The sequence below is a fragment of the Colossoma macropomum genome, unplaced genomic scaffold, assembly GCF_904425465.1.
Source record: "Colossoma macropomum unplaced genomic scaffold, Colossoma_macropomum, whole genome shotgun sequence".
Taxonomy (NCBI): Eukaryota; Metazoa; Chordata; class Actinopteri; order Characiformes; family Serrasalmidae; genus Colossoma; species Colossoma macropomum.
The window spans coordinates 5,534,658-5,561,705 of record NW_023494809.1 but is presented as its reverse complement, the minus strand read 5'-3'; the positions used below and the strand labels follow the sequence as shown (position 1 = coordinate 5,561,705).

At 40.0% G+C, this 27,048-nt stretch overlaps 1 protein-coding gene across 1 annotated transcript in view; it reads right to left on the bottom strand.

Annotated features, from left to right (window-relative positions):
- nek11 (NIMA-related kinase 11) overlaps positions 1–27,048 on the bottom strand; it is a 110,466-nt gene that overhangs the window by 1,541 nt on the left and 81,877 nt on the right. The window contains exons 13-14 of the mRNA XM_036558919.1: positions 16,462–16,589; positions 7,327–7,387 (exon numbers count right to left, since the gene is read on the bottom strand). Of these exons, the coding sequence (XP_036414812.1) occupies positions 7,327–7,387; positions 16,462–16,589 (189 nt within the window). The remainder of the gene's footprint in view (positions 1–7,326; positions 7,388–16,461; positions 16,590–27,048) is intronic.

Below are 27,048 nucleotides of genomic sequence, written 5' to 3'. Positions count from 1 at the left end.
CGTGTTGATCGGAATTGCTGACAAAATCTGATTTTCTGCAGTTATCAGATTATTAAGTGCATGCAAACACACTCAATGTCTCAGACATCAGCAGTGAATTCATAACCATTCATAACTACTGTAGTAACTTTCTGTGAGGGAGCTTTTAGAGGTGGACGTCTGGTTCCTATCACCACCACTGTGAACAGTTCTGACTCTGTAAGTTTCTCTAGAACAGAGCGTTTCACACCAAACCACTCTGAACGACTCTGTTTACATCTCAACCATTTAATTATGCAGACATGTCAAAATATTAGTGGTGTTCTTCTTAAAGTGATCTCTAATAGACTTGATTCTGTGGTTTCTAACACTGTACAACACACTGTCATCTATAAACAGGGACAACGCTGGATGAGCAGGCGTCTTGTTTAGCCCTGTTTAGTGCTGAATTGTGCTTCTTTAGTTTTGTGCCGGAGCTTTGAGGCTGTGAGCAGAGAGATCTGCAGAGCTGAAGTTTCTTCTTTAGTTTTTTGCCTCTTGTTTTGCTCCTTTAGTCGTCTGAGCGCAGTGGCTCTCTGAAAGTTTGCTGTGGAGTTTGTTTGTGTGGGGTGTGTTATGTAGGCCAGTGCTGAGGGAAGGCAGACATGAGAGAGAGTAGCTCTGCCACAGGTGCTCATGCAGAAAAAAGAGCCTCTCTGAGCTGTCAGGCACGCCGACGTGTGCGTTACGGTTCACTCGCCCAGACCACAGCCAGTGTGTGTGTGTGTGTGTGTGTGTGTGTGTGTGTGTGTGTGTGTGTGTGGTTGCTCCTGGAGAGTGGTGCCAAGGACACTGCAATCATGTGCAGCAGGGCTGGATGTGAACTTTTTGAGGAGGCAGCACTGGTGCTAGAAAATCTGTACACATTAAAACTATTTATAGAGATATTAATAAGCTAAATATGGACAAATCATCACTCTTTACACTCTTTACTGCCAAAATTTTAATTTTTTGTATTTTTTTTTATTTTTTAAAACACTGTTTTGATTTATTTTAAAGTGAAGCTGGAAGATTTAGATTTATCATGAGTTAAACTTTTACAGAACCCCACTGGTGACTGGTGTATAAATAAAAATAATGCGTAAGATATGGGAACAAGATAATTAAGTCGTGGCCACAACTTAGTAAGGCATGGGATTGAGATTGTAATGCGTGTCCACAATTTAGTAAGGCGTGGGAAGATTAAGATTAAGTGACCCTTATTAGTCCCATGATGGGGAAATTTCACCTTCACATTTAACCCATCCGTACATTTAACCCACATACACACTAGTGAACACACACACTAGGGGGCAGTGAGCACACTTGCCCAAAGCGGTGGGCAGCCCTATCCGGCGCCCGAGGAGCAGTTGGGGGTTAGGTGTCTTGCTCAAGGGCACTTCAGTCATGTACTGTCGGCTCAGGGGATTGCATGATCTCATTCCCGTGCCTTACTAAGTCATGGCCACGACTTAATTATCTCATTCCCACGCCCTACTAAGTTGTGGCTACGCATTACGATCTTGTTTCCACATGTTAATAAGTCATGGCCACGCATTATTTTTATTTACATGGGATGTCAGCAGTGGGGCTCCATAATTTTTTTAATTAATAAAAAAAAGCGCTGCTCCATATTTTCATGTCATTCCCGAAACACAAAACGTTTGCATTTCCTCGTGGCCACATGCTGAGCAGTTAGATCCCATTGTTTTGAAGTTAATGTGTCCCAAAGTCTGAAAATCAGTGTGGAACATTTAGAACAGTCACTACCAAAACATATATTTTCTGCAATTTAGTAAACCTTTTTGTGTTTTAATGAAAATATGACTCTTGTCCGAATTTTCCTGTTCCACCTTAAATGGTGCATTAGTTACATTGTGGCACATCAGGTGCCATTTAAGGTGGAACAGGAAAATTCAAACAAGAAGCTGGCGAATGAGAAGCGACTTCAGCCTCGTAAAAACTTGACTGTTGAGAGACATTTTACAAGAAACTGTTCTAGTTTTGAGGAAAAGTTTCCTGCTGGAGATGCGAGAAAAGCAGCTTTAGCTGAGCTGAAAGCTTAAAGCAGAGCAAAGTAAGTCTGAGTTTTCATTTATATTTTTTAGCCTATTCTAGTACATCAGCATGTACTGAGACAGATTTACAGCCAAGATGGTAAAATGGACATAAAATATTGTGGCTCCCAAGGTGGTTTGATTTATACTGAAAAAAAGACCAAATGGCTCTTCAACATTTGGGTTGTGACTCCTGGCCTATTGCAAACATGTGAACACAGCATGAGACTGTTGAGAATCACAAACAGCCTGTTAATAATTTAAACAATAAAGATCATCTAATAAGGGCTGTTCGAAAAAAGGTGGCCTTCTATTCGTTTATCTTTATTTGTTCAGTCTTTTATGAGGCCATTTTTCAACCTCTCTTTATCCTTTACAACCAAACAGGCTGTTTATCTCACTGATTCTTTAAGATTCAAATATGTACATTTCTTTTGTCTTGATTGGCTGTCCTGCATTGTGCCTCGTCGAAAAAGCAGTCCAGGATAAAACTCCATATAAATGCAGTGTGAGTGGGCGGGGCTAAACTGCTGTAGGCTGAATAGGCAAATGTTTTTAGGGAGGTTCTATTTTTGAGTCTCAGTTCCTCTCAGTGGTTCTTCCTCATGTTCTGAGGAAAGTCCTCTTTTTGAGTCTCGGTTCCTCTCAATGGTTCTTCCTCATGCTCTCAGGGACGTTCTCTTTTTGAGTCTCGGTTCCTCTCAGTGGTTCTTCCTCATGCTCTTAGGGACGTTCTCTTTTTGAGTCACAGTTCCTCTCAGTGGTTCTTCCTCATGCTCTTATGGAGGTTCTATTTTTGAGTCACAGTTCCTCTCAGTGGTTCTTCCTCATGCTAAGAGAACTAGTTTGACTGCAGTACTAGGTTAGTTTTAATGAACTCAGCATTTTAAGCCGAGCAGGTTACTTCCTTAAGAAGCACATCAGTGCGGTCTGTAGAAAGTCCTGCTATCCCTCTGTCGTGTCCCTGAAGTCTAAGACGTTCCTTTAATATCTGACAGAGAAACGTCTCCATGCCTTTTGTCTGTTAGACTGGATTCCTGTAATGTTGTCTTATCTGAGCCACCCAAAAGCTCTATTACAGAGTCAGAGCGATGCTGCCTGACATGATCCAGAATGAGGGATTACATCACATCCCACATCAAATCCCTTCATTGTGTATTTTAGAATATCTCATAAGGCCTGACACACTCAGCGCTTTTGAAAAGAACACGTTTTTTTCATTAAGTTACATTTTATCATTATTTCTTTTATTATTATGTCTTTTTATTTATTATTCTCATTTATTAATCTCTCATAATCTTCTCTGTGTGCTTTTTTACAGGCAGCTTTTAGTTACTGTGTCTCTAAACTGCAGCTCTGGATCATAACTACACTCTCTCTGTGTGATCTCCCAGTGGTTCTTCGGGAGGTTCTCTTTGAGTCTAGGTTCCGCTTAGTGGTTCTTCCTCACACTCATACCAAGGTTCTCTTTGAGTCACGGTTCCTCTCAGTGGTTCTTCTTCATGCTCTTAGGAAGGTTCTCTTTGAGTCACGGTTCCTCTCAGTGGTTCTTCCTCACACTCATACCAAGGTTCTCTTTGAGTCACGGTTCCTCTCAGTGGTTCTTCTCCACACTCATACCAAGGTTCTCTTTGAGTCTCGGTTCTGCTTAGTGGTATTAGCCTCGTAGCTGCAGTGCTAAACTAAAGAAGCTAAATGTCAGAAACCAAACCAGACTGCATCGATCGATACATCTGAGGTACCTCTCAGCGGTTCTGCCTCACGCACTTAGGGAGGTTCTCTTTTTGAGTCTCAGTTCCTCTCCATGGTTCTTTTTAATGATCTTAGAAAGGTTCTCTTTTTGACTCACGGTTCTGCTCAGTGGTTTTCCTCATGCTCTTAGGGAGGTTTTATTTTTAAGCCTCGGTTCCTCTCAGTGGTTCTTCCTCATGATCTTAGGAAGGTTCTCTTTTTGAGCCTTGGTTCCTCTCAGTGGTTCTTCCTCATGCTCCTACCAAGGTTCTCTTTTTGAGTCTCGGTTCCTCTCAGTGGTTTTCATCATGCATTTAGGAAGGTTCTGTTTTTGAGTCTTGGTTCCTCTCAGTGGTTCTTCCTCATGATCTTGTGAAGGTTCTCTTTTGAGTCACAGTTCCTCTCAGTGGTTCTTCCTCATGCTTTTAGGAAGGTTCTCTTTTTGAGCCTCGGTTCCTCTCAGTGGTTCTTGCTCATGCTCTTAGGAAGGTTCTCTTTTTGAGTCTCAGTTCCTCTTGGTGGTTCTTGCTTATGCTTTTAGGGAGGTTCTCTTGTTGAGCCTCAGTTCCTCTCGGTGGTTCTTGCTTATGCTTTTAGGGAGGTTCTCTTTTTGAGCCTCGGTTCCTCTCAGTGGTTCTTCCTCATGCTTTTAGGAAGGTTCTCTTTTTGAGCCTCGGTTCCTCTCAGTGGTTCTTCCTCATGCTCTTATGAAGGTTCTCTTTTTGAGTCTTGGACTCAACTCAGAAACTGAAACTGATTTTCTGTTTAAACTTTCACTTTAATGCTCTCACTGACCGCTCCATGCGGAGAGGTGTGCTGCGTCCGTAAGGAGGAGATTACTGAGGCACTGAGGTGCTTTAATACCTGACATTATATTACAGTAACAGTGTTGATATTAAAGCAGTTCCCTGTAATTAAATATGAGCGACAGAAAAAACTGAGAACTGAAAATATCACCAGCATATTCTCCATCTGTTTCTGTGTATCTGAGAGAGAGACACACACACACACACACACACGAACAGACACACACACACACACACACACACACACGCACGCACGAACACACACACACACACACACACACACACACACACACGCACAATGTACACACACAGAGCAAATTTCAAGGCATAAGCTAATATTGTAGCTGCTTGCGATCAATAACCAATCGCAGCTAAAATCAACAGAAGCGCTGAAATCATTATTTGTATCCTCTCTGCAAATTACTGGGTCCTGTTATTTCCTGGTTCAGCCAGCAGCTGATGTACACTCTTAAAATGATGGTTCTTCAAGAGTTCTTTAATAAATAAAATGGTTCTCTATAGAACACTTAAAGAACTCTTTGCATGATTAAAGGTTTCTTTGCATTATGAAAAGGTTCTTCAGAATGTGCTGTAGATGGTTCTATATGAAACCTTTTTGAAAAGGGTTCTATGCAGCATGCTAAGCTTGTAACAATAGAAAAACCCTTTGGGTACTACATAGAACCATCTACAGCACATTCTCCATCAATCTGAAGAATCCTTTAATGATGCACAGGGTCCTTTGAGTGTTCATGGTTCTATATAGAACACTTTTTTTTCTAAAGAACCCTTGAAGAGCTGACGAACCCAAAAATGAACGGTGTTAATAGGGTGTTAATCTTCTGGGAAGATTTCCGCTGCTGTTTCGATGCTGAGGGGCTTTATACCCCTCTAGCCCACGCTTAGCATTGGGCTTGGTGACCTTAGGCTCATGTGAGGCTGCTGCAGAGCGTCTCATTCTATTGGTCAGTGCTTTTCTTATACAAGCTGTAAATCATTTACGGGTTACTTTATGAAAACAATATTTTTTTTTATTTATAAACACAGCTTTTGCTTTTTTCATTGGCAAATATTTTTCTATCTTTTTTTTGTTTGCTAACTGTACTTGAGACGGTTGCATGATGGACATTTTCAACCACCACTCAAAAACTCTCAAAAAGTCTATAAGTTACAGTAAAGGGCAGCGATTAGAGCCGAACAGGAGATTCAAAAAAAGCCGCTGAAACCTGAAGAGGTAACATCAGTCAGGACGGAAACGGGGAGCAGGACGGAAACACTGATTGCAGCTTTGTCCTGGAGGAAGTGCAGGAGAGGCACTTGATCTGACCAGAACCCGTAAATAGCTCCACATGAATGACCCAATCAATGTAAATGTCTGAGTGGCTTGGAGGAAGAGAAGAACAGGCAGACTGCCTCGTTACTCACTCCAATGGGGAAGACGCTCATTATCACACAGAGAGAGAGAGAGAGAGAGGAGAGAGAGAGAGAGAGAGAGAGAGAGAGAAAGATTATAAGGAATGCTTTATCATTCATTTCCGGAGGAGCGTCTGTGGTCATCCAGACTCATTGTTTCTCGAGAGTGTGCGTGTGTGCACATATATGTCCACTGACCTCTTGTGTGAACAGTAAAGAAAGTGAGGTGTGTATGTGCATCTATATATCTGCTGACCTCTTGACCTCATGTGTAAATGTATTCAGAGGATTAAATTCAGAGCCGGTCAAGCCTATATGCTCGCTGCGTTGCATAGGGCCCCGCAAATTACGCAAGGGCCCCACCTTCCCTTTGTGTTAAGGCTGCTCTTTATTAACAACTTCAATGAGAGGATGAAGCAGAACTGTCCATCTAGGCCAGGGGTCAGCAACCCAAATGTTAAGAAGAGCCATTTTATTCTTTCAACAAAAATCAAACCACCTTGAAGGCCACATTTATGTCCATTTTATTGAAGTAACGTTTTACCATCTTGGCTGAAATTATGTTTTAATATGTGCTAATTAAGCAGTGGATCACTAGAGGGAGTGTGTTATCCCAAAATAACCTCATGGCTGTGATTTGGTCGCCGTAGATCATCACAGCCGTGATGTTATTGGCGATAACACACTCCTCGAGGGTTCTATTGCTTTAATACTACAGTTAAATAAATAAAGTAATAAATTAATAAACTGGGCCGTGAACGTGGCGTTTAATATGGTTTAATGTTTGCAGTTCCTTCACCAAATTATAGTTCCTTAACGAGCAGCTTGTTGCTACGTCAGAGTAACGAGCTCCGCCCACAGACAAACTGACAGTTTGGGAATTTAGTGTTGTCTCATCTTCAGAGTCGGTCCAAATCGTCTGTCGGTCAAACGTGATCTTAAAAGTGTCCATTTTCTGTTTGTGGCGAAGTAAGAAGTAAAAACGTTCAAATGTTCTTGAGCGTCTCCTACAGCTGTCAAAGTCGTTGCTTAGCAATGGCGTCTCAGCGGAGTGGTAGAGTGTTTGTGAAAAAGCTGTGATGTTATGGTGAAATAACAGCACGGTTAGAACGCTTCTCAATCAGCTTGCGTGGCCGGAACTAACTGTAGTATAATGTGCTAGTATAGACTAAAAAATATAAACGAAAACACAGACCTACTTTGCTCTGCTTTAAGCTGTAGCTCAGCTATAGCCACTTTTCTCGCATCTCTGGCAGGAAACTTTTCCGTACCGTATGGTACTGTATGACAGGAATGACAGTATGTGGGTGTTCTGTACTCACTGCTGTATTTCTCATCCAGAACATTCTCCATGTGTCTCACCATGGCTTCTAGATCACTGTCCTAAACGAGAGAGAGAACAAGAGAGAGAGAGAGAGAGAGAGAGAGAGAGAGAAAACCTTATGATGTTGTTGTTTTCTGCATGTTCCACTGAATCACCCCGATTCCATTCATCTTCAAGGGTATGAATCACATAATAAATTAATTGATTAAAGCAACATTATGCAACAATTTTACCTTAAAATAACAGCTTTAAAATCATTTTGATTCTACACTGTCTTATAATAGTCAGAATGGCATCTCGTTGCCATAGCCTGCTATAGCACTATGTAACTTTTGAGGAGAAGCACAAGAACCTCTTGCCAGAACTGCGTAACGCTTTACGGCACCACGTCACAGACCAACAACTCAGCTAGATATAAGCTTGATATTCCCAGCACAGACATCATGGCAGAGGCTGCAAAGAGACCGAGGAAGAGGAAAAGAGAGAGTGACCGAGTGAGAGACCGGACAAGAGTAAATCTCAGACTGGCTTTTACTTGTTGGTGAGAACTAAAAGAGATAAAAGGATGCAGGACAGTCTCACAGCTAATGGGAACAGTGCATATATCAGTCAAAAGGGCCTTCAAATAAAAATCACATAAAAATGGTATCAAAAAGTATTATTCACTCCACAGCCCATACAGTCCATGTGTGGGAACTAAGCTACAAAAAACACCCAAGTTTTAATTCATTGTTTTTGTGATGTCACTAACCAACACATTTACATTTATACAGCAGCACTGCTGTGTCTGATCCACTCGTACCAGCACAACACACACTAACACACCACCACCACGTCAGTGTTACTGCAGTGCTGAGAATGATCCACCACCCAAATAGTACCTGCTCTGTGAGGGTCCATGGGGGTCCTGACCACTGAAGAACAGGGTAAAAGGGGGCTAACAAAGTATCAGAGAAACAGATGGACTACAGTCTGTAACTGTAGAACTACAAAGTGCACCTATATAGTAAGTGGAGCTGATAAAATGGACAATGAGTGTAGAAACAAGGAGGTGGTCATAATGTTCTGCCTGATTGGTGTTTATCAGCCTTAAGGGTGCACATAGAAACCACCTGTTTAATTCTAAAAAACAAAGAGAGGTTGGAAAATGAACAATGTTTGTTTTTGGTGTATAAAAGTACACAAACGAAAAAGTGGAAAAATAAACTACAAGAAATTGTAGGATGTGTAAAGCGTGGAGGCCGTCTGTGCTCTCAGGCTGGTTTGGGGAAACCCTGGAATGTCTCTCCTTCTGTGATGGGTGTTGTAATTGGGGTCTGCCACTGGGGATACCAAGTAGATGAGTGTAGTACCCACACCCAGTATATATATAAAGAGAAAAAACCCACTCCATCTCACGCACAAAAAAAAACATCCCCATAAAAATGTACTGCCCAATCAGGGCAACTGGGCTCTCTCTGTGGACCAGCTAATTATCAAACATCCACTGGAGCAGAAGTCAATTCCAGCCCATCCTCAGGTTTCATCTCCCCTGTTTCTCGCAGCAGTGACAAATCGTTTTAATCTGACCTGGCCCGCCGCGCCGCTTGCCGCTTGTTGGAGGAGATTGGATCGCAGCTGTGAGCCGGGGGCCGCGAGGGGATGACGGCTGATCTCTCTGGAGAAAAGCTCAGGGAGACGGTCCTGCACTATGTCAGCTCCAGCATGAGGAGCGCGCTCACTAAAGAGCATCACATGAGATCATTTTTAGCACACCCTTAAAAAGGATGGTGCTTAAACGGTTCTATGGTTAAGAAAATGGTTCTATATAGAACCATGAGCACAAGAACCCTCTGCATGACTAAAGAGTTCTTTGAATCATGAAAGGGTTCTTCAGACTGATGGAGAATGGGCATGAATGTGCAACAGACACAAAAGCTTATTGTTGCAAGCTTGACATCCACCATAGAAGAACCCTTCTGGGTGCTATATAGAACCATCTACAGCGCATTCTGATCAATCTGAAGAACGCTTTCATGATGCAAAAAAACTTTGAATCATGCAGAGGGTTCTTTGAGTGTTCATGGTTCTATACAGAGCCATTTTCTTAACTAAAGAACCCTCTAAAGAACCATCTTTTGTGTAGAGAACTGAGAGCAATCTACCATCTTTCAGTGGTCGCATTTACAGTCGTCAAATCCAGGGTGACGGAGGTGCTGGGATTCAAGAAGAGCTCCAAAGATTCATGATTATGAAGAGAATTCTAAAGAGTTTGGAGCAGCAATGAAAAAAGGCAGACTGTGTGCAGAAATGTAGCTCCAGGCTGTGAAGGGATGTTAGCACTTTTCATTCCCTTCCCGAGGAACCAAACTGTCAGCAGACTGACGTTCACTATTAAACAAGACTGAAGTTCTTCCTATTCACCAGCTTCTTAATCTAACGTCATTTCACCTTAAATGCTACACCTTGTACAGACGCCAGAATGTAACTGCGGTATCATTATTTCGCAAAACAAGCTGGTGAACAGGAGGCCGACTTCAACTCCCACATCTTTAACAGGATCCTCAATTCACTTTAATTAAGGAGGAACTTTCATTCAAAGTTGTTAGTTTGCTCTGCAAGCTCCAAGTGACTGGCACAGCTGGATAACAGCATGAGGACCAACTTTTTTACACAGAGGTTCATTTTATTTTCCCGCCTGTGTCTATTTTGACATGTTGTTTCTGTGTGAGCCGTCACAGTGCCTCACTGTAAACCAGCCAATCAGAGCAGAGCTCATCAATATTACTGAGCCGTTCAAAAAAGGGAAAACAGACTGTTTTATTCCAGGGCTAAATTATAGGGCTGTAAACGGGCGTGTAAAACCTCATCTGAGCATTTTTAAAAACTTTGTGAAAAGTGGGTTTTAAGAAGAAATTTCTTCTTGAGAACAATTTGTGAACGAGGCACTTTGTGCTTTACATAAATAAAATAAAAGCAAAGAAAATCAAAAGGAAAAATAAAAAGTGCTCAAGAGTGAAAAACAAAAAAGTGGCTTAAAATTAATAAAACAAATAACTAAAAGGAAGTACAAAGCACATAAAACCAAAACAAAGGTAAAAGTAAAGGTATGTCAGTAACCTACTGAGGTCCGAGTGTGAAAAGGGCTAATGATTAAAAATGGACTTGCTTATGTGGTTTCGGAAAATGCAGACTTCAAAAAAGCTTCTACTGCTGATTTATCTACACAGCTTTTTGCCCATTTTTAATCAGTAATCTACTGAGGTCCAAGTGTAAAAATGGGCAAAAAGCTGTGTAGATAAATCAGCAGTAGAAGCTTTTTTGAAGTCTGCATTTTCCGAAACCACATAAGCAAGTCCATTTTTCGTCAAACTATTATTGTAACATGCACTAATTGGTTTTGGTACGCCATGAAATTCACACAAATACACCTCCTCCGTGAAACAGGTCATTAGACCAAATAAAGTAAAATAAAAAACTAGATAAATGTGTGAAAAAAACAGAATAGACAGAATAGTACATTAAAAAATTTGAGCAAAACTCCCTGAAGCAGTAAAGCATGTGTGAGACAGAGGAGCTGGAGAGATGCTCTCCAAAATCTGACACTCCTCCAGCCCCCATGTCAGGGGCCAGCATGTCATGCGTACAGTAGATCCAGTGCCGCGTGTGAATAATTCAAGCAGAGAGTGTTAAGATGGTCCGGTCCGCTAGGCTTTGGAGAAGAATCCCCCTGTGAACTGGTGGACCAGGCCGATTCACAATTCACTGAAACCTCAGGCAGAGTCCAGTGTAGCTGATGCTGCCTTCATGTAGCATCAGAATTACTGTAAATATCACACGTGGAAACTGTACAGTTCTGAATCCTGACCTTTCATTATGCTGGAGGAAAGATTGACCTGAGTGGGTGAACGTAGATAATCCTTAATTTTTCTAGTTTTAGAAGCCACGAATTACGCCACAGACATTTACGTACGTCTGAGATTTCTGTTTGCATTTTGTACGTTTTATTAATGTGAGGAAATGTTAGGAAAATACCAAAGTTACGCCAGATTCATGACGTGTTCTTAAAGCGCAGAACTGTTCTCACCTTTGTGCTCTTGAGTGTGCAGATTCTGTTCTTACCTAAGAACAAATCCCACATAAGAGACACTGGTGAATGACAGAATCTTCGTCTGCAGAAGTGGGTTTAAGAAGTTGTTTCTACTTAAGAAGGGTTGGCGAATGAGGCCCGTGTAGTTTTTCTGTGGGGGGCACATTTTAGGAAAAATACCTAAATAAATCAGGCTAGCCAAATAGCTAACATTAGCAGTGAGCTTACCAAACAGTCTCGGCTAGAAAATCTTCTGTTTCCATATTTAAGCGCTGATTGCATTATGTACATTTTAACAATGAGGGGAAATAGATCCCAAACTAGCTAGCACTGGCTAGCTAACTAGCTATTGTTAGTGGTATCTTTACCAGCTAGGCTTGGCTAGAGAATCTGTAACCATTGTTTGCATTGTGTACATTTTCGCAATGAGGGACCGTTTTTGCTAACTAGCTAATATTAGCAGTGCATTTTCCAAGTAGTCTTGGCTGGAAAAGCTTGTGTGTTTCCATCAGTAACTGCTGTTAATTTTAACAATGGGGGAAAATGTTAAGAAGATACCAAAATAGGTCAAGCTAGCTAACTAGCTAATGTTAGGGGTGCATTCGTTTCTAGCAGCGCTTGAAAATCCTCCACATTTCCATCTGTTGGCATTACATACATTTTTACAATGAAGGACAATTTTAGGAACATACCAAAAAAAATCATTGGCGGTGCAATTACCGAATAAGCTTGGCTAGGAAATCTTCTATCCCCTCAAGAAAAGCCAGCATAGTCACCAGCAAAACCTGCATTTCGCTGTTGTTGGAACAAAACCTTGCACCTCCAAAACGACAACTTTACAGGAGAAGGAAAAAAAACAAATTTATCTTGGAATCAATGGAACCAGACATTTTTCCAAGTAATTTTGGTCGTTTCTTTTGGTCCATTCATCATTAAATTTACACACAGTGTAAAAGGTGAAAGGCATTTTCAAATTATGTCAAAAACTGAAAAACGACCAAAATGGAGATATGAGGTTTTGTTCCGACAGCAGTGATATGTTGTGTTTCGGATGCTGGTACGCTGACCATGCTGGTTGACCAACTAAACCAGCACCAGACCAGCGTAAACCAGCAAAAACAAGCTTAGACCAGGATGGAATTCACACTGGTGTCTGCTGGTCTTTTCAGCAGGGATGTTTCCATCTGTAACTACTGTTTTCATTCAGTGGGGATTTTTAGGAAAATACCTAAATAAATCAATCTAGCTAGCGAACAGTGGTTTAACCAAACCGGCTTGGCTAGCAAATCCTCCATGTTCCACTGTAACCATTGTATTGTTTTTACTATGGGAGAAAACACTAAAATAATCAGGCCTGCTAACTAGCTAACATTAGCAGACTACCTAACTAGCTAGGTAATTTTAACAATGGGGAAAAATGTTAAAATAAAAATGGCAGTTACATACATTTTGCCAGTGGGGGGACAATTTTAGGAACATACCAAAATAAATCAGTCTAGCTAAATAGCTAACTAGCTAACATTAATGGTGCCTTTACCAAATACTTTACAGGAGAAGGAAAAAACATACTTTACTTTTACTGTAAGTCAATGGAACCAGACGTTTCCCCAAGTAATTTTGGGCCGTTTCTTTTGGTCCATTCATCATGACATTTACACACAATGTAAAAGACCAGGCATTTTCAAATTATGTGAAAAACTGAAAAAACGACAAAAATGGAGAGTTGTGTTGCTGGTATGTTGACCATACTGGGTGACCAACTAAACCAGCACCAGACCAGCACAAACCAGCATAAACCAGCTTAGACCAGGATGGAATTCATGCTGGTGTCTGCTGGTCTTTTCAGCAGGGATGTTCATTCTGTACATGTTTACAGTAGAAAAATACCTAAATGAATCAATCTAGCTTGCTAACACTGCGTTAACCACACAGACCTGGCTAGTAAATCCTCCAAGTTCCATCTGCAACCAGTGTATATTTTTACAATGGGAGAAAATACTAAGATAATCAGTCTAGCTAACTAGCTTGCTCACTAGCTTTTACCAAATAGGCTTGTCTAGCAAATCCTTTATGCTTCTGGACAGGAAGCACTTCTGAACACAAAGCCTTTGTAATTATAGTTTTGCAGGTGGGAAATAGGACAATCTAATGAGTGCAATAAGGCAGAGTGAGCATGACTTTATCTCTGAAAACCCACAATAATAGAGAGATGCTACTGCAATCTGTCTCCCAACAAGCCTCCTCTAACCCAATTATCGTGGTGGGGGATGGCAATCATCAGCATCTAAAGCCATCCTTAATGTCCAGACTGTGTGAGAGTTCAGGTAGTTGGCAATAAAGAACACAATAAAAGTCTCTCCCTCAGGCAATGATGCACCTCAGCGCCGTGCTTCACTCTGTAGACACTCTAGAATGACCTTTAGAGAGTAGTTTGGACAGAAGTGCTACGGTGGTGAAGAATAAATGGCAGCCAATGGGCACCAATTAGTGCGGCCCGTTTAACATTTTCGTTATTAGCCACGTTTGCGCTTTTCCTCCAGGAGTGGCCTGGAGTGGACGTCAGCGCACCAGTCTGACTCACTTCTGTTCCAGCGAACAGCTGAAGTGATTTAAAACTCTGAACGTTTAACTTTCCACCTACAGCACTGTTAAACACTGCTTAGCACAACAAAGAGGATTCTAATTACCTCCTTCTTTAATTGGTTGGATTTCCTGTGTTTGTTTGCTTTGTTTAGAAGTAAATTATTCAGCCAAACAATCAGCTGCAGTTCAAGGGTGAAAAATCCATATGGAGTGTGCAGAAAACAGTGCATGGTATCATGCAACGATGTATAACGCCAATTATATGGTGTTGCCTTTTATAATGAATACAGAGAGACTTTATAATGACGCCTCAAACTTGACATTTTATGGGTTAACGTCAGGAAACACTGCAGTTCTGAAAGTGATTCAGAGAGGCTTGGTGTGAAATGGTTCAGATGTCATTACAGTGGTGGTGATAGGAACCAGGGGTCGCCATGACTACAACACAAATATAGACATTTTATTTACTATCCAGAACCACCAGTGAACCTACACGAGTCTTCTGAGTTTATATGAATGTTGATGATGGAAAATAGTGATAAATCTGAAAAGAAATTCTTTGGGGACTATTTTGCAGCACAATACCCTGCATGTATCCCTCCACCATGAATATGCATTTAAAAATGCATTTTTAAAGGAATTAAGCTCTTCAAACATCTGGAGCCGGATTCATAAAAGTTTTCTTAAGAAAAAACTTGCAAAGGCTCTCAAGACAAACAATAATAAGTTCAGAATGTTCTTAAACGCAATTCTCCAAGTTCTCCAAGTTCCAAAATATTTTCTATAATCTTAATTATTTTCTTGAGATTTTATTAAGAAAATCTTTATTTTCTTAATATGCTGTGTTGCATTTTGCAGCTTACCATAAATGGCACAAGATACATTTCAAATTTGTATTCATCCATTCAGAGGAGCAAAATAGGGGAAAAACATCAAACCAAGCGTTTAAAAAATTCTAAAGATCCAGAGGTGATGGAGGAAGAAACAGCCAATAGGGAAAAAATACTCCTTGATTTGATGTATAACAATCTTTCGTAACTTTTTTCTTAAGAATGAAGTTAAAGGAGTACTATACGATTCAGGGGCCGGATTCACAAAAACTTTCTTGAGAAAAAAGTTGCAAATGTTCTTAAGACAAACACTAAGAAGTTCATAGGAATGTTTTTAAATGCAGTTCTCGAAAAAAGTGAGAAAATCTCAAATATTCTCTTAAAATAATCGTAATTATTTTCTTATGATTTTCTTAAGAAAATCTTCATTGTATTCTTATGCCGGCTAAGTTGCATTTTACCATGCACCATAAACGACGCAAGATACATTTTTAATTTGTATTAACTGTTATTTCTGTTATTTAGTTTAATCTGCTCAGAGCAAAATGGAGGAAAAACATAAAGGCAAGCGTTTAAAAAATTAGCCAACAAGAAACTAGAGGTTACGGTGCAAGAAATAGCCAACAGGAAAAAAATCCTCCTTGGAAAATACAATAAATGTGGGGTGATGGCAGAAAGCAAGAGACGAGGATGGGCAGATGTAGATAAACTGATAAATTTAGACGCTGACCTCATCAACTCTAACAGCCTAAGACAGTGTGAGGCTGTGGTACGGTTAAGAAAACATTTAAAAACAATGTTTTTAAGAAAAACTCTTGCTCTTAGAATTATTCTTAAGAAACTATAAAAAAGGTAATTCTTAAGAAGTTATTTGAAGAATAACATTTTTCTTAAGATTGAAGTTAAGAAAAAACACACAATTAAGGAGGAGGATTTTCTTTCTTAAGACACTTTTGTGAATCCGGCCCATGGAGGACGATTGTTGACACTTGAACTCAACAGCAAAACAAACAAGCCCCTCCCTTCAGTGCTCCTTCAGAAGCTCCGCCCCTCAAGTTCATGGATGTGCATTGTCAAGGCCAACGCACTTTTGTAGATCTTTGTGGAACTTAGACTACATTGCAGCACCTAAGCTCCCGGTTCCACGCACACTGCTGTGTGGGCGGTCACTGTCTGGGGAAGGCTAAACGAAACACGGGGAGGGCGACATTTTGACAGGGCAGGACTAAAATGCACACACGGCATCACTCCACCACATCTTTACACTGAAAGTAGCTGTTTGCCGCTATATTAATGTTTAAAACGTCTTATTTAAGATTTTCTTTCTCAAGACACTTTTGTGAATCCAGCCCCTGGTTCCTATGACCACCACTGTAACCTGGTAAGTTTCTCTACAATGAACTATTTCACATCAAACCACTCAATGACATTGTTTACACATTAACCACTTAATTATGCAAGAAAAAAATGGTGGAATTACACTTAAATTACTCAATTCACTCTTTGTTTCCTTCCTGAGAGTGACCTGAATGCTAAAGCACCCTCAAGAAAAGATACGGACATCACTGACATTTAAATCTCTCTCAGGTCATTTTATCTGACTGACAGTTTTGCTTTTATCCGCTCGTCCGAAGGGACGTCTCTTCCTCACCTGTCCGGACGTCTGGCAGAAACGGGCGGAGGAGGACGGAGCTGCAGAGGAATCGTCTTCATCCGAGCAGGACTCGAACCCGTCCTCGCAGTAGTACGCCTCTGCGGCCTGGGGGTCGTCAGGAATGTCTGAAACAGCACAAAGACACACACATGAACACACACTCGCTTCACTGACACACTCCCTCACTACACTCTGAAGACTCTGACTTCAGTTCTCGTAAAGACAGCTCTGCAGGGGTTCTTTAGTAAAGACAGTGGTTCTATATAGAACCATGAACACTTTGCATGATTAAATGGTTCTTCAGATTGATGGAGAATGTGTTGTATATGATTCCATAAAGAACCTTTATAAAAAGGGTTCAATATAGCACTAAAAAGGGTTCTGTTGCTTGATGTCATAACTGTAGCAGAACCCTTTCTGGTGTTATAGAGAACCATGCACACTCTTAAAAAAGATAGTTCTTCAAGGTTTTCTTAGGAATAAAAAATTGTGTTATGTAGAACGATGAACACTTAAAGAACGCTTTGTATGATTAAAGGGTTCTTTGCATCATGGAATCGTTCTTCAGATTGATGGAGAATGTGTTGTATATGGTTCTATATGGAATATTTTTTAAAAGCGTTCTATATAACACTAAAGGGTTCTGCTATTGTTATAAGCTTGACATCATAACTATAGCAAAACCCTTTCTGGTGTTATATAGAACCATACACACTAAGAAAGATGGGTTTGAGGGTTCCTTAGGAGTAAAAAATGGTTCTATGTAGAACCATGAACACTCAATAACCCTTTGCATGATGTTGTATATTGAAGCACCAAAAAGGGTTCTTCTATTATTATGATGTCCTTTTCAAAAAAGGTTTTATACAGAACCATCTAAAGCACATTCTCCATTAATCTGAAGAACCTTTTAATGGTGCAAAGAACCCTTTAATCATGCAAAAGGGTTCTTTGAGTCTTCATGGTTTTATATAGAACCATTTTCTTTACTAAAGAACCATCTTTTTAAGTGTGTACAACATATTCTACATTTCAACATGCAGAGAACCTTTTAAGCATGCAAATGGTTCTTTGAGTGTTCATGGTTCTATATAGAACAACTGTCTTTACTAAAGAACCCTTGATCTTTTTTAAGAGCGTATGCAATGTTAATTCACAATGCATCCACATTATTTTCTTTCTGAATATATTTCTAAATAAATAGATTCTAATTATAGAATGTCCATGTTTAATTGTACTTTCTCCAAAAACTAATTTGCATCTCTTTAAATAAAAGTGAAATACTGATTGTACTAATACAGCGTTCTGCAACATGCGGCTCCGGAGCTGCATGCGGCTCTTCCACTGCCCTGTTGTGGCTCCACAGCTGAATCAGATTAGTAGGTAAAAATAAAATAATCCTCCTTTACAGTAAAATAAAGCTCTGCTGATCGTTCAACACAGTTTAACAATAAATGGTCTTAAACTCTGGAGTTAATGTAGAACTGCTAATTCACCCTTTAACCCTGAAGATCAGCGCAGACTGCTGGTCACCATAGCAACACAGACAGCAGTCTCGTCTAGCTAGTAGCTAACGAAACGGCAAAGAGAGAGATTTAAGATGAACATCGATAATTTGGAGACGAATGGACTTATTAGTGTTTATAATCACTCCAGCTGATTTCCTGATACGTTTAATCTGCAGTGAGAAACGGAAACACTAAAAAGTCACGAAGCTGTTTCAAATTGTCCCATTCCACCTTAAATGGTCCAGCAGTTACATTCACGCTCAAGACGGAACAGGAAAATTCGAACAAGAAAATAAAAAGCCAAATGTTCAGAGACATTTCTACAAGAAACTGCTCTACTTTGGTTGAAAAGGTTTCCTGCTGGAGATGTGAGAAAAGCAGCTATAGCTGAGCTAAAGCTTAAAGCAGAGCAAAGTAAGTCTGCGTTTTTGTTTATATTTTTCAGCCTATACCAGTACATTAACACATACTTAGACACAGCCAAGATGGTAAAATGGACATAAAATGTTAAGGCTTCCAAGGTGGTTTGATTTTTGTTGAAAGGAAAAAAATGGTTCTTCTTAACATTTGGGTTGCCAACTCCTGTATTAGTGCGTGGTTAATAATCAGTAGTGTTTATGGATTAGATGGGCTTGTGTACGTTTTTAAAGAAGCGTTTGCTTATGAGGAAAGTTAACGTTTACGTTTGCTTTTGCCAGTAAGAGATGCATTTTGGTGAATTCAGACTTTTTGAAGTTTTTAAAGTTTCGAAAAATGAGACTGGATATCGGTCTGTTTCAAAGCGCTTCTCTTCTCCTCCTGACGTCTGATGCTTGTGGTTTGAGTGTTGAAAGGAAAAGAATAGGAGTGAAATAATGAGACAGTGAGGTGAGCGTATGCATGTTTGTACTCTTGTGATTTCTTGGCAAACAATCTGGCATTTACCGAGCCCGACTGCACTAGTCAATAACTGCCTCCACATCCAAAGCCTGAATCCGCCGTGAGCAGTTCAGCAAAACCGAACAAAGACAAAGCAAATCAACCCTGAAGGCCGTTTACAAACCAGCGCAGTACAGGACTGGCATGTGGTCAGTCGCTCCATACACGCACTTCAGCGACTGAGCCTTTATTTAGCTGCTTTGCACAACAAGACTCTCCCCAGGAGGCTTACAGTAGACGTTACATTATAATCCCTCACACCTGAACTAATTTACACTGCCAGCAGGTTCTGACACTAAGAGGAACTTAATCATCTCCAGCTGGTGTTTTATGTTTACACAGCTGTGCAAACCTTTGATATTAGAAAGGGGACGTACAGAATTGGACCACTTTGTTCAGAGACCTCATTCTGGCTCTGTAACGTTCAATCAACGGGCCCGTGATGAGGAAAAGAAAAACTTTTGGCTGTTTTTTTTAAATAAAAAAGTTTAATGTTCTATGTTAACATCGTTCCAACACTGTTTATAGTACATATGAAAAAAACAGCAATTTAGCCTCACCCATTCAGTTTGGAACACATTGGCCCCACCCATGCAGACTAGAGCAGTTTAGCCCCGCCCATTCAGCCTACAGCAGTTTAGCTACACCCATTCAGCCTACAGCAGTTAAGCGCCACCAATTCAACCTGCAGCAATTTAGCCCCACCCCTTTGGACTACAGCAGTTTAGCTCCTCCCATTCCTGTTGAAGTGATGTGGAGTGCTGTTCCTGCAGACAGTCTGTATCATTATTTATTGGAGTGGAAGACGTGGAAAATTAAATTAATTAAACATTTCAGAATCCAGACTTCCAAAAGGAGTGGCTGAAGTTTATTTGTCCCCACAGCCTTGAAGATTTCAGTCCCAATTTAACAGTTTTCTGTACATTCCAGTCTGTACTGGGTTTTAAATAATAAAAGGGCAGCCATTTAGGACAGAGGTCATTCACATACATCGGTTTTAAAGGCACAGTAATGAAAAAGCCTGTTTAATTCTATGTCATACAGAAAGGTTGGAAAATGTTAATGTAAAATAAATTCTGACTGTTTTTGCTACATAAACTGAACATTACAGAAAAGATAAAATTCATGAAAAATGGGCCCTTCGAAAAGTGTACTGCTCTGCGATTTGTTGATTAGATGAGAATCAGATCCCCCCAGTAAGGTGAGCTTATCTCACGGGAGTTGATCAAGGCTAAAAGGGAAGTGTCCGGATACAGGAGTCCTCGAGTAAACGGTGCTTCAAATGTAGATTAATGAACAACGCGTTTCCGGAACACAAAGTACAATGATCTTCCCTAATCCGAGTTTTAAAAAGCTGCTTTGTTGAATAAACTCTAGAGGACATTCAGCACTTGTGGAGATAAATTAAACACTGCCAGGATTAGTAGATTACTTGACCTCAATCAAACACCCTTAAACATAATCAATAGTGTCGCTGAATGCTGGTTAGCACTTTCAGAGCGAGGCTGAAGAGGCGAACACTATCAGCACAGAGCGGTTCGTGGCCTGCAGCAGGACTGCCGTATTGGACAGACGTGACAAATTCGCAGGTGGGCCGAACCTTGAATTTCACTCAGCCAAGCAGTAACTTAACCCTCACCACGAAGTGTCTGCGCTGCATCGACATCAGAACAGGAAAAAAAACTAAACTGACGCACAAAAGTTTTTCAGTGATGAGACTTTTTTCCGAGGTTCATTTAGCGAATGGCTCTTATGGCTACTGATTAAACTGGAATTCTGATTACAGAATTCTGTATAAAGGCTTCGTTCACACAGCAGGTAAGAGAGGCCCAAATCTGATTTTCTCACCAAATCTGATTTTTGTGTTCGGCTGTTCACAATATGTTTTAAATGTGGTCTGTATGCAACAATCAGTCTGAACAGATCAGCTCCTAGACTGACTCGCATGAACGAAAGAACAGAGCTTCACGGCTCATCCACGGCTCAAACAATCACGACCGCCAACGACGCCAGTCACTCCCGGAAGATCAGCTTCATCTTCACCAGCATCACAGGAGCCATCATGAAACTTCACTGACTGACAGCTGGGCTCGTCACTCTGAATGTGCTTGAGCCGTAAAAAGGGCGCGGTCACTTCTTTGGTTCGCGTCCTCGGATTCTTTAAACTCTGCTTTCAGACTTTTAACTGTTCTCTGACGCTGCAGCCTCGTTCTCCTGCAGCCGCATTCGGACATTTCTTTCAAAACCTCTTCGAATACGGAGGGTTTTGGATGAGTCTTTTCTAATTTTTGCACAGAAACATCAGCCTGGCAGCAAGAAACTGAATGTGGAGCTGGATTGACGTAAAAGTCACATGAATTCCGATCTGGCTGTTCAGACTGAGCTGCACTGCCGCAGATCGGATACGTATTGGATTCTAGTTCCACATATGAAAGCGTCTCAAATCAGAACTGAAAATGTCCGATTCAGTGTTTTTGCTGTTCACACTGACACACAGACACACATCTGTGTCACATATAAAGAAAAAGATCAGATTTGGGCCACTTTTACCTGCTGTGTGGACAAAGCCAAAGAACACATTTAGTGATTTATTTTAATTTTTTTTTAAATGTTAAATTTATTATTAAAATTTTAATATTGAAAGTAATTCAAGAGGTCATTTTGGGTGAGCCTTTTAGAAACTGGATGGACCTAGTGGACTGCCGCCACTGGTCTACAGCACAAGCAGTTGTATTCAAAAGTTTGTGCGCCCTTGGTCAAATTCCACGTATTGTTGATTTTCTAAGTGAAAATAAGTGAACACATCCTCTACAGAGAACTAATACAGTTAAATACATTTTTCTGCACACTTTGACACACTTTAACATATTGGACAAAAGTAAAATATGAAATATAAAATGTGCTATAACTTTTTATAACTTTTTTCCCAATATGTTAATCCATTTTCACAATAGCCATATATAAATACAATTTCTGGGCAATCTGGAGGTCTTCAATAATTCTTCAACAGTGTGGATGAAATATATGTCAGAAGAAGGGTGTATGGTTTACAAAACCAAAATGAGCTGGGTGTGAAAGCTGCAGTGGTCTGTTTTATCACAGTGTGGTGGTCTTTTGTGGAGAGGTGTGAATAGTTTTTCACAGTAGGGGGTTCTCACCCCTTCCTTTTCATCCCTCATTGCTCACTAGCAGCTCAACACACAGTCACAGCATAGTTGTCAGAGAGACATACCTCTGATAACAGAGTAACAGGGACAACATATTTCATTTGATTACACTGGTTATAAGTAACGTCTGGCCGAATGGACACTAGGGGGCCTGTGGATAGAGGTTAAAATCAGCAAAATAAACAGCAACTGTGCATTTAAATGTGCAGAAGTGTGTTTCTGTAGAGGATGTGTAACTTATAGACACCAGGGGTGCCTAAACTGTGGCATACAGCTGTATGAGGACACAGAGCAAACTATAATATTCCACTTTTAGGTCACACAAACTGAATGCACCCATAACACTGCATTAAATGGAATTAAACCACATTAATATGGTACAAAAACTGATGAATAAGAGTCTAATCTGTGGCAAATATCACTGCACACATTTGAACAGGCTGTTGTTTATCTGCTGTTATTGACATAACCTTTTCTAGCATCAGTGAAATCTTTGGCATTTCATTCTTTCACAGTCTTTCGTCTTGTTTTACGTTCATCATATACAGTCCAGTAAACATTACTGTCCAGTGAGATGCACAAAGTAGTCCAAAGTTAAAATATACCCACAAAAGTGATCAGAAGTAAAAGATGATACTGATAAAATTCATCATGGTGTCAGACAGTATTTAAAGGGGAATTCCCTTGATTTTTCAAAATTTCTGCATAATTAAATGGTTGAGCTGTGAACAGAGTCGCTCAGAGTGGTTTGGTGTGAAACGCTCTGTTCTAGAGAAACTTACTGAGTCAGAATTGTTCACAGTGGTGGTGATAGGAACCAGACGTCCACCTCTAAAAGCTCCCTCACAGAAAGTTACTACATGAAATGGTTATGAATTCACTGCCTGATGACTGAGACAGTGTTTTACGATAGTTTTGAAAAGAGTTTGGCTTTAAAATCCATTCATGGTGGAGGGATACATAATATGCAGGGTGCTGTGAGGCAAAATAGTCCCCAAAGAAAACTTATTATTTCAGATTTTCCACTATTTTCCATCATCAACATTCCATATAAACTCAGAAGACTCGTGTAGGTTCACTGGTGGTTCTGGATAGTAAATAAAATGTCTATATTTGTGTTGTAGTCATGGCGACCCCTGGTTCCTGTCACCACCACTGTAAAGACATCTGAACCATTTCACACCAAACCACTCTGAATCTCTCTGTTTGCAATAGTTTCAATAATATAAAAAAGTATGGCAGCTGATAAATGATTCTAACCATATTCTAGTCCTGAGTAACTTTTTACCGATAATTTAAAAGCTGTAAGAAATGAAGAAATGTTAACAGTGTCCAGAGGAAGAACAGAGCTGTAGATGATTCTATAATGACTGCATGAAGTTATAATACAATTAATATCTACAATGCCTCCCTGTAATACAAAAGTGAAGAGGCAGATAACTTGGCAAAATACTCTAAATATTTAATATGATATCTAACAGCACAGTTTGTTTTATTTTAGAATATTGCATTGTTTTTTTCCAGAGATGCACTGAAATGAAAATTCTTGACAGAAACCAAAATTAAGGACACATTCAGCCGGAAACCAAAGCATTAATATCGCTGCCGATGCTTCAAAGGTAAAAAATCACCATGTTGGGAAAGAGAAATGAAAGAACTACTTTGATTTCAAACATCTTAATAAATAATATTAAATATTAAAAACTTCTAAAAGTATAAACATATAATACTTCTAGGTATCTAAAGCTGAATTCGAGAGCCCTTCTACTATAACAATGGTAAATGTCTAATTCTTAGAAATATGTAAAGCATGTGGACATGGATTTGGAACTCCCATCTAGCAGTCTGATGTTTTTCCAGCAGGGGGCACATTAGTGCACTTTATTACCACACAAGTCCCTTTACTGTTTGTCAGAAAAAACAGCTGTGAACCTACACTAGCAGGATCTAAACATCACATGTGTTTACAGTAACAACATTCAAAACCAGAGGTTGAAAAGTTTATTAGCCAAAGATACAGAGTTTATTAATGTGTTATTTATGTGATTTTTCATTATAGAAATAATCATTAAATCATGTTTAAAAGCATGTAGGTTAAAGAGTGTATATCACACAGCTGCAGTGGGCTGTGTTTGAGTTTCACTGTTGATCTGCTGCTGCTCGAACTGTTTGAACAGCGCAGGAGAGTGAAGAACACAAACAGCAGTTTTAACCACTATTTCTTATTTTTACTATCATTAAAATTATTTTTTTAAGTGTGACATTTTTAACATATCTGTTCAATTTCTATATTAATTTTAATTGAAAACCAAATGCGCCACTTTTGACCATTTTTGGCCAAAACTTTTCGGGGGCTGACATTTTCGGTGAACACTGTAAAAGCTGTGATTGGTGTGAAAGTAAAGCAGCTGAATATGAACAACACGCTGAAGAAACTCTATTTTTAGTGCTGATTTGGGATTAATGCTTGCTCTTTGCTCAATTTAAAGCCTGATCATAAACTCTTAAACTTTGATTTAATGGAGATGAATAGGGGGAATTAAAGATGAGTGTAGGCCGGGTTAATGAGGCTGGGGCTTACTCACGATGCTCAGCGCTTTCAGACAGGCCTCCCCTGACGCACGGCTTCATTGATTTTAATCAGCGCTGTTACGGCCCCACCTGAATCACTTATGCAAAAAAAAAGTATTAGTGCTGTTTTTTATTCGGCCGTGAAACGTTCCCCACAGGTCCAATCCACAGGAACTTCTGGCTGAACTTCAAGATTTTAGCACAGTATAAGATCGCTGGGACGACGGTGACGAGTCTGGCATCGTTATGGCTTTTTTCCCCTGATTATTATAAATAAGCTTGCAGAGATGTTGAAACGTTTCCTGCATGCTGCCAAATTACAACCAAATATCAATTATTCACCACATGTTTCTCATTATAGATCAACAGTCCCTCATTTTGATTCCTATATCAGTCACTCAAAGGGCAAATCCACCAATTTTTCAAAATTTCTGCATAATTTCAGTTTTTGAGATATAAACAGTCATTCAGAGTGGTTTGGTGTGAAATGGTTCAGATGTCATTACAGTGGTGGTGATAGGAACCAGGGGTCGCCATGACTACAACACAAATATAGACATTTTATTTACTATCCAGAACCACCAGTGAACCTACACGAGTCTTCTGAGTTTATATGGAATGTTGATGATGGAAAATAGTGGAAAATCTGAAATAATAAGTTTTCTCTGGGGGCTATTTTGCCTCACAACACCCAACATGTATCCCTCCACCATGAATTGAGTTTAAGGCCAAAACTATCATAAAACAGTGTCTCAGACATCAAGCAGTGAATTCATAACCAATTTATGTAATAACTTTCTGTGAGGGAGCTTTTAGAGGCATTAGACACTTCAGACGTCTGGTTCCTATCACCACCACTTTCTCCCACATTTTTTTCCCACTTTAAAGCAGCACTATAGAAGTTTTGAGGATTTGGAGACCTCTCTGGTAGAAATATGTAATTGCATGCAATGTGCCGAAGAACCATTTATGCTTTGGACCCCCACAAATGGATGAATCAGACTTTTGCAAGTGTGTTTAAAGAAGAAAACTCGGTCAAAACTTGTTGAAGGACGCATCTTCCGAGGATGTGATTGAACTATCTACTATTATTATCATATCTTCATCAGTATAATGATGATTTTGAGATCTTTTGAGACCTAAACATTGAGTTGGACCTTCTTTTTGAGCCTGTGCGTGTGATGTTAACACATAAAAGCATTTGACGTGGTCCAAAAAACTCCCGCCATATCTGTTCTGGGACCTCTGACTTTCAAATGGCTATTTTTTGCTGCCAAATTTCCACTATGTATCAATTATTCACCACATGTTTCTCAATATAGATCAACAATCCCTCATTTGGTTCTATATCAGTCACTTATAAGGGGAAATCCACCAAATTTTCAAAAATTCTGCATAATCTCACTGTGTCAGTGACCACTCAGAGTGGTTTGGTGTGAAATGGTTCAGATTTCTTTACAGTGGTGTTGATAGGAACCAGAAGTCACCATGACTACCATGATTCACCATAAGTGTCTTATTATAGATCAACAATCCCTCATTCTGGTTCCTATATCAGTCACTTTAGAGGACGACCCACAGCGGCGCACACATATTTTAGTGGGCTCTTCTTTCTCGATACTCAGTAATCCTACTTCGTTCAGTTTTAAGAAAAAATATAACACCGTGCTGCCTTAAGAGGTGTACGTTTCCAAATAAGTTGGAAACAAAGCCAAATAATCAACTTAAAAACTCCACCGATCACGTACACTTTTAATTAGAGCATGTCAACAAAATCCTGAACTTCTCCCTGAAGCAAACACAGACAATTGAAGCAGACACTAAAAGTATGTAATAAGTAAACAAAGTCAATAAAAATGACAAGAAAACATACGCAAATGCATAACTTTCCAACTGTCAGTGTTTACGATTCAGATTTGCGTTCCGCACCTGCACACAAGGGTCCCTGGTGTAGTCATTAACGTTTAGCTGAAACATCAGTGCAGATAGACGCTCATTTACAGCGAAGAGTATAAACACAGGCGGTCCCTCAGTCCCTCAGCAGCGCACTGGACTACAGCTGAGAACCAAGCAACAGCTCAGAACTTCAATGTAAAGACAGCTCACTGCAAGCGTAAAGGAGAAAGACAAGCGTGTGCTGAGAGGAGCTGATATGAGGAACATTAAGCATGGCGTGTTTGAACAGAGACGGCAGCAGATGACTTTAACATGTAGAGAAAATAATGGATTTTATTAGAATTTATTAAAAAATAAATAAAGTCTTGCTGCCAGTGGCTGAATACTTCCCTCAGGCATCATTCAGCAATTTAATCATGGAATATATTGTCACTGTCATATTACAACCTCTTTTTTATACCATCTGAAAACCCTATGACAAATGGGCCAATAGAAACGGTCCAAAAATGACATTAGCATACATT